Source organism: Propithecus coquereli, unplaced genomic scaffold (assembly GCF_000956105.1).
Source record: "Propithecus coquereli isolate 6110/MARCELLA unplaced genomic scaffold, Pcoq_1.0 Scaffold168, whole genome shotgun sequence".
Lineage (NCBI taxonomy): Eukaryota > Metazoa > Chordata > Mammalia > Primates > Indriidae > Propithecus > Propithecus coquereli.
In genome coordinates this window covers 1,820,540-1,829,185 of record NW_012141413.1, presented here as the reverse complement: position 1 = coordinate 1,829,185, position 8,646 = coordinate 1,820,540, and the positions used below count along the sequence as shown (strand labels likewise).

The window sequence follows — 8,646 nt, the reverse complement described above, 5'->3', positions numbered from 1 at the left end:
ATCACTATGCCTATGGTAACAATAATAAGAAACCTGATAAAATGAAAACTGTACTTTTCTATGACAATTACCAAAGACCAACGGATGGAGTAAGCTCTGATGAACAGACTTGCAGGAGTGAGGCTGAGCAGACAGCCACGGCTGCTCCCAGAGGTGGGGGGGAGTGTGGGGCTTGTGTGTGGAGGTGGAGAAGCCTCTGTAGGTGCAGAGCCTTTTTAGAGTTGAGGAAAAATCAGCCAAAACTTTGTTAATAGTGTGGGTTTCCAGGTGGACTGGAATTTCGAAGTGCCCCAAATGCAAAAATAAATCATTTGGCCCAACAGTCCCCCTGCTGCCCCCAAACTTACTGCAGAAGTAGCAGTGGAGGCAGGACTGGAAGACAGCGTGAAATAATTTCACATGCGTGAATTTCGAATCCACATTGGAGTTGAATGTAAGGTGAACCAAAATGATGTGAAATCTGTGTCTTAGCCTCTTTCCAGCTCACACACCAGAAAGACCAAAGAGACCAGTCACTCCATACTGGAGGTGTAGGGAATTGAGATTAGGCTAAGGGCAATGGAAAATGCACTCAATGAACACTGGAGCTCAGTCTCAGCTCAGCTTGACTCCTGATGAAATCTGAATGATCAGCTTCTCATTCCAGCCACCTGGCAAAGAGAAAAGGACTTGCACTCACTGGAAAAAAACAAAAACAAACAAAACACTCCTGGAGATTCTTTCATATGCAATGTCCAGCATTTGGTAAAAAGTTACAAGATGTGTGAAGAAACAGGAAAATGAGACCCATAATCATGAGAGAAGAAAACAGTCAATAGAAGTAGACTCACAGGCATATTGAAAAATAACACAAACTCAATGGGATGGAAGCTGGAGTGTCTGTACTATAACATAATACACTTCAAAACGAGATTACCAGAATTAGAGAGACATTTCAAATGATAAAAGGGTCATTTCATCAGAAGACATCAATCTTAAATGTATGTCCAGTAAATAACAGAGCTCCAAAATACATGAGGCAAAACTGAAAGCACCAAAGGGAAAATGACAAATTCACATCCAAAGTTATAATAACTGAGTCATCGATGGAACATGTACACACATGCAGCTGTGCTGTCCCCGAGACAGGGGCTGGGCTGTCAGGGAGAGCTGGGGAGCTTCTCAGATGTCACTCTCCCTGGAGGCCCATTTGTCAATGGTCTTTGTGATAGCCTAGGACAATTAGCTTGAACGATGAATTTGTAATAGCATTTACTGTATGTTATTAATTCATTTTACTTCTCTGTTATCGTAGTTACTATTACATTATTTCCAACCAGTGTGGAAGCTATTTGATAATCCTACAAATAGCATGGCTATACTTGCAGTTAGAAATGCTTATTTAGAGATGGGGTACTTTATTGCAAAGAAAATTTCTTTTAAGGGTAAATTAATTCTCTTGTTATTATTTTAAAAATAACAAGTAATAGATAATCAACAAAAAACTCAGAAAATACAGAATCAGGTAGAATAAAAAGTGAAAGACATCCCTCTTCCTTCCCCATGAACAGTTTGCTGTGTGATTGTTCACTTTGTTCTGTGCCGTGACGTGCACACACTCAAGTTTATGTGCGTGCACCAGTGAGGCCGGAGCACATGGTGTTCTGCCATGTCAGTGCACGGAGAGCTACTTTGTTCTGTTAGCGGCTGCCTGTCATCTATAGCATAGTTCACCTATAATCCGTTTAACCGTTTCCCTCCTGAGTGTAAGGAAGTTCTGATGATGGAAATGGTGTGGACTAGGCTCCCCTGAGTGGGAGCTGTCAGCAAAAGGAGCCAGCAGATCCTCACAGCGACAGCCGGACTGGTACATCCCGCGGCAAAACTCTCAAAGCTTTGGGACGATAGAAAAAAACCAAAAAAACAAAAAACAAAACAAAACTCACTATTCTCTGGAAAAACAAACACTACATGTACTCACTATTAAGTTGGAACTAAATGATCAACACTCGTGTACGTATGGTAGTAAAATTCAATGGAAATCAAGCAGGTGGCGGGGGGAGGAGGGGATGGGTAAATTCACACCTGACAGGTACAATGCACACTATCTGGGTGATGGACACACTTATAACTTTGATTCAAACTGTACAAAAGTAATTCATGTAACCAAAACATTTGTGCTCCCGTAATATTCTGAATTAAAAAAAAAAAAACCTCGCTATTCTCACACTGTGTTTTTCTCTCTCCCTTCCCCTTCTCTTTCTTTCATAAACTCGGTTTTTGCTTCCCTCCCCTGCCATTTACAACAGTCCAATGTCTGTTCTTCACACAGGTGAGTGACTGTTTGCAAATACCGGCTAATGTCTCTGCGTTATTCTTTAATAATGGATGTATACATTGTTTCCATATTTTTTACTATTATAACTAGTTTTGCAAACACATCCTTGTTTATGTATCTTTCTGCACTTGAGTGTTTCTGTAGGGGAAATTCCTAAAAGTGGGATTACTGGATCAGAAAGATACGTTTTCGGTGGTGGTAAGCCCCGTGGGTGTGAATTTCTGGTGCTGGCCGAGCAGACTGGTGGCAGGTGGGGCAGGTGGGGCAGGTGCTCCTGCACGGGGAAGGGAGACTTTGGCGTCCCCCGGGTTCAACCCCGGCGGTTGGCTTCGGTTTTGGCCTTTTCCCCCTTCTTCCCCGGGGGGGGCCCGTTCGGTTTTTGCGGGCGGTTGGCCGGCCACCCCTTGGGCGGGGGCTTTGGGGGCGGGGGGCTTGTTTTCGGCTTTTTCCCTTTTGGTTGGGCCGGGGGTTTTTTGGCTGGAAGAGTCAGCGACGCCGGAATTGGAGTCTGTGCCCTTCCCTGCCACCCGGTGGCTGTGGCCCCCTGAGCGAGGCTGCTGCCCTGCGGGCTCCGCGTGGGGCTGGCCGGTGCCGCGGCAGGTGCGTGTCCAGGCCGAAGAGGCTCGCTCTGCAGGGCGCGGGCCAAGCGGCTGGGGAAGGGGCCGCGTGGTGTGCTTGGCTCCCGGCCTCTGTGCCAGGGGATAAGGGCGGCGTTCCGGAGGAGGGCTGAAAGGAGTCAATCTGCAGCTTTTATACACTAGTTTTCGTCAGCCTTGGCGGAACGTGGCATAGCTCTTACAGATGCGGGCCCACAGTGGAGCTGTTTCCAAGAGCTACAGCTATTTTCGAAGGACGTGCATGACATGGCACGTGTCTGGGAGCGTTTCTGAAGGCCAGTCCCGAGGCGAGGCTCGCCTGAGGAAGCTGTGAGAATTCGTATTCCCAAGCCCACCCCAGGCTGATGCGTTAGACCCTCGAGGATGGCTCCGGGAGGAACATCTTAAATGACCTCACCAGGTGATCCTTAGGCACTCTGACATGTGACAAGTTTGCCTGCTCCATGGGGACCTTGAATGAGACTGAATGTATAAAAATCAAGTCTGAAGTTTGTTAAAAATACAGATTTCTGGGCTGTGGGACCAGAAATTCTGATCTGGTAGATTTGGGAAGCTATTGGCTATAGTTTATGTTAATTTAGTGCTTATGATCTTGTAACTGGACCTAGCGCTTGCTGTGGACTGAATGTTTGTGTCCTCCCGGAAGTTCACCTGTCGCGCTCCTAACGCCCAGTGTGATGGTATTAGGAGGTGGGGTTTGGGGAGGTGATTAGGCGGAACGGAGTTAGTGCCTTATAAAACAGAGCTCCCTTGCCCCTCCCACCATGTGAAGCCACAGCCGGGAGGCCCCAGCCAGGAGCCAGGAAGCAGGCCCTCACCCAGCCCTCAATTCACCGATGTCTTATCTGGGACTTCCAGCCTCCAGAACTATGAGAAATAAATTTCTGTTGTTTATAAGCCACCAGGCTGTGGTACTCTGTGATAGCCGCCTGAACTAAGACAGCACTCTTCTGACAGATGTACTGCAGGAGAAACTTACGGTCTTGACCCCGTTAACATTAGCTCCAACTGAGGAGTGTCTGTCTTCTGCTTGTGTTAGACCGTGGTGTGCGGGGAGGAAACACAATACGGTAAAATTTCAAATCTCAAGCATCCGCTAAGTAGGTTAGATGTTACGGCACATTTTCAGCCAAGAGCATCTCTCTGATATTAGTGCTTAACTCAAATATTAATCCTTGACAAGTGCTGGACATCCCCTTTCCGTGAGCAGAGTCTAGAAGAACATTCATTGATCTCTCTTAGGGCTGAAGGTCAACCAGGCACCATCAATTCCCCTCTGGATTTATGCCTTCCCTTCTCCACACATTGAAAAGTTGAATAGATACTGATTACAGAAGGAAGAGACTGTCTCCGGCTGTATTATTATGTTCTGAATGGGAAACTGATCTCTTAGTTTTAAGAGATGAATAAGGGTAACATGGTATATAAAGAGATAATTACTTCTAGCTTAGTGCTAGTCATAATTTAACATACCACATTAATCCTGAATCCATAAATTTAAAAATTAGGTTAGGAAAAAGCTAGAAATAAATTATTTCGGTGTCTAATAAATCATACCAGGAAATAATTTAGGTTAACAAGTACCTTCACATTTCTTAGGCTAATTAATAATCGTATCTCTGCTGTCTGTAGTATTATCTTTAAAGAGATTCTTGGCTATAGTTTCACAGTTAATTCAATTCCTCATCTTGGTGAATTTTTCCCACTGCACTCTGCCTTCTGAATGGTCTCAAGGCATTCTGTTACGTTACCAACTTTTTTCCCTGTTAAAATGACCTGAAAAGGCCTTGGCCAGGCCACTCTTGTTCCTCAATCAGCATTCACCTACGTACTCCTCGTGGGTGGGAGAAACCATGGCAACCGCAGTTCTGGCACTCAGGGAGGTTGTTCACAGGGCTTCAGAAATCTACCCCATGTCTCCTACAGTAAGGAAGCCAAGGAGCCTTCTTCCCTTCCCCACACCACGCCGCAAAGTCAGGAGCAAAAGGATTGATATTCCAGACGCCAGGTGGTTCAACAGCCATTTATTGGTGCTCAATAGGTGAAGGGCCGTATTGGGGCCAGGGCAGAGGGGACGGGATGGGCTGGACGTTGCACAGGAAAAGCACAGCCACTCTCAGAGTGACACTGGGGAGGAGGGTGAGGAGAACGTGGCGCTGCCTAGGGTGAGGTAGGGAGAGTCTCCAGGAAGAAGACTTTGAACTGGTCTAGAAGGACAGGCTGGAGGAGGGGCAGGCAGGTTCCCAGTGTCCTCCAAGCAGCCCACCCTCTCCAAGCCGCGCACCTGGTAGGCTGCCGCTGAGCTCAGCCTCTGCTCACTTGCGGTGCGGATGCGAGAATCCCTGTTGCCGACCGGCGCCCTTCACACATGGTGACTGGCGGCCTCCCCAGCAAAAGCAACCCAACCGACTCCTCACGCTGGGGAGGACAGCAAGGTGCTCACATGGCACGGAAACCATCAAGCACATGGAGGCGTAGGCAATGGGGCCAAGCTTTATTGAGATCACATTCACATTTCAGGTGTTCACAATGATTGGCAAATAGGCTAGTTTAGAAAAGCTTCCCACTTCCGTACCACTCCTCTACATTCAGAAAGCAGTAAAAATATATGATACGGCGAACACTTTCCACCTTAAGAGTGTCATGACAGTTCATAAATTTGCCAACAGACAATGCAAAACAATATTTACAACAAGACAGACCCTTTCTAAGTTCAAAATTCAGATACTTGTGGCGTAATTCTAAACTTAACATTGTTTTATGTTTTTCCAGGTAAGGAAGACCAGTCATTACAAAAATACTTTATATAAATTCCAAGTCAGAACTAAAAACATTTCAATCCTATAAAAATATCTTTTGCTAATAAAAAGTACCAATTTCTAGATAAATGTTCTTTATCAACAACAGTTACTAAACTTTTAGGAAGTACCCACTATGTCAGTCCACATAAAACCAACACGGCAAAGTGACTTCGAGGCTCAGCTGTCAATCTTTTGTTTTCTGAGATGGACCACACATTTGATTACATTGCATATGAATGGCATGAGTATTCTACAAAAAGTTAACCCAAGTATCTATTTATTATGAGAGTCATGGAGAAAGACAAACTCTTCGGCCTACAGAAGGAATTTTCAGGTTGGCACTGCCTTCTGGGGAAGACGGATGTTTTGTGGTGACTCAGCTACATTTTACCTTGAAGTGTTTAACTTGGAAAACCTGTGATTGCATTTTGACCACTATCTGAAATCAGCTCATTCATTTCATTTTGCTTACTCTCTTTTAGGGTATGGTTGGGGTGATTTCTTTGTGTCTGTGCCCTTTTTGATCTCCTAAAACATACTTTCAGCAGCAGGTAACACAACTCGGCCACATTAAGCAGCATGCAGATCACAGACGCAGAAATCATGAAAATGGTAAACACGGTTTTCTCCGTTGGCCTAGAAATGAAGCAGTCCACAAGATTGGGGCAGGGTTCAATCCCGCATTTCAACACCCAGGGCAGGTGGTACCCGTTGTAAAGGAAATAAAACACGTACATAAAGGAGGCCTCGAAGATGATTCGGAAAAAGATGCTGCTGGCGTACGTCCACCACAGCGACCCCTCAATCCGAACCTTCTGCTTTTTAATGTCCTCCACGTCTTTGAATTCGTTCCTTTTCTCTCCGCGCCTGAACTTGCGGGCCGTTTCGTGCCTGTAGTAGGCCACGTGCATGGCCACCAGCAGCGCCGGGGTGGACACGAAGATCAGCTGCAGGGCCCAGAGCCGGATGTGGGACACGGGGAAGAAGTGGTCGTAGCACACGTTTTTGCACCCCGGCTGCAGAGTGTTGCAGACAAAGTCTTCCTGTTCGTCCCCCCACACTTCCTGGGCAGCCACCACAAGGATCATGACGCGGAAAATAAAGATGACTGTGATCCACACCTTCCCAATGTTGGTGGAGTGTTTGTTTACACCCCCGATGAACGTGTGCAGGGTCCCCCAATCCATGGCGCCCGTTTATGCCTAAGCAGACAAAAGCGAGCAAAGGTCAATTACTGGAAAGTGCCTTTGAACTGACACGCGGCGCAGCGTCTCCAGGAAATTTATTTTAAAGTTGGCTGTGATATTTCACAACTTCATCTCCCAGTCTACTAGTAGGAGGTTTTCTAAGGCATGTCTACCCTAACAACATTCTAATGTTTTTCCCTATAAATAACGCTTTTGGGGGGGGGTGGATTAAGATCATCTTGATTCAACTGAATTTGGATTCCATATTAGGCTGCTCTTTCCCGTTCATCCAGGAACACAGGCGAACAAGTCATTCCCCGGCTCCCTTTCGATCACTCTGTAAGTTCACATACAGCAGGCTACTGCCTTTACCCCAGGCCCACAGAGCTTCCACAGCAGATTTTATTCATTAAATGCCTTACTCAAGGAAAAACCTCATTCATTGGAATGACATAATCTGGTTTACCCGGCAGACTACAAAGGGGGAAGAAAAGAAACCAAACACTTACCAGTTTACTTTGTACGATATATTTATACTTATTTCTAGCTTGAATAACATCATCTGCGGTAATCATGTGTTCTTAGGAAATCTAATATTGTCAACTACTGAAAGAGTCTCTTCCAAGAGAATCACAAGTTTTTTACAAAAACCTCTCTGTTGTTCTCCAAGTAACCAGGCCCAGGGCTGGCGCTGCCTCACCAGCAGGTCTCATTCCCTCCAGGGGCCACCGACAGAGGGGACCGGCTGCCACTGCAACCCAGGGCCTCCCTCCCTGTTAGCGCAGTGGCTTACATTCTGAGAGGAAAAAGCCCTTCTTTACAGCCAGAGACACTGTTGCTACAATTGGAACAGCCGCCGTCTTATCCTACACGGCCACAGAAGACCGAAGAATTGGTCAGTGTTCTCCTTTAAAAAAAGAAAGGACGAATCACGGGCCCTTTGAGAATCTTCGGAAAGTGACAGACCCTCTCAGAAGACTGTGCCCAGGCAACTTTTCACGTGCTTTCAGGGCACGAGGGAGCCACCAAAGTCCTCTGTCCGCCAGGCTTAGAGAGACTTTCTTGTCCTTGAGTGGGCGAGGGACACCGGTCAGCCTCCCGCTCTCGCCCACAGACCCGCCCCTGCGCATCACCGTGGCTGCTCCAGGAAGCAGCGGGGCAGCGGGCGGCGGCCCCGGCCGTCCTGGCGGCTGGCGCATCTGCAGGGTGTGAACCGGGGGAGCGTTGGACGCTGCTCACAGCCGAGGGCACCAGAGCTAACTTTAGCTCGAGGAAGACCACGGGGTGCAGGACAGCACCCTGGGGACGTGCGGATCCAGAACTGGGCACTGGAGCCAGCGCTTAGCACTGACGGAGGGCCAGGTGCAACAGGTCACCTTTAAAGCTGTGGTTTCTCATGCCTCGAAGCATTTAATCAGAGGCCGTGTGAGTGGCTGCTGGGGGTGGTGCAGGGGACTCCCAGGGGTCCATAACTCTGTGTGTCTATTAACTCCGCCCTTTCACGCACCACTTATTCCACGGCCTAAAGAGACTTTCAATGCCCACAGTAAATGCAGCTTTGATTTTAAAAACTCATGTTAAATAATATGAATTATAAAATTAATTTTAGTTGCAGACGAAAGACATAATAAATTTTCCTAATTGTTGATGTTCTATCCCAGAAACATTTCAAAATGTGGGGGGGAAGGAAAACACACATCTTGATGTCTGAGCACATTTCACAG

The 8,646-nt window shown here is 46.9% G+C and overlaps 1 protein-coding gene across 1 annotated transcript; it reads right to left on the bottom strand.

Moving 5' to 3' along the window:
- Positions 1–5,404: 5,404 nt before the first annotated feature.
- On the bottom strand, positions 5,405–6,935 carry GJB6 (gap junction protein, beta 6, 30kDa). Its single transcript, XM_012641692.1, has one exon. It carries the CDS (start codon positions 6,920–6,922, stop codon positions 6,137–6,139), a length of 786 nt encoding a protein of 261 aa, XP_012497146.1. The 5' UTR covers positions 6,923–6,935; the 3' UTR covers positions 5,405–6,136.
- Positions 6,936–8,646: the final 1,711 nt, after the last annotated feature.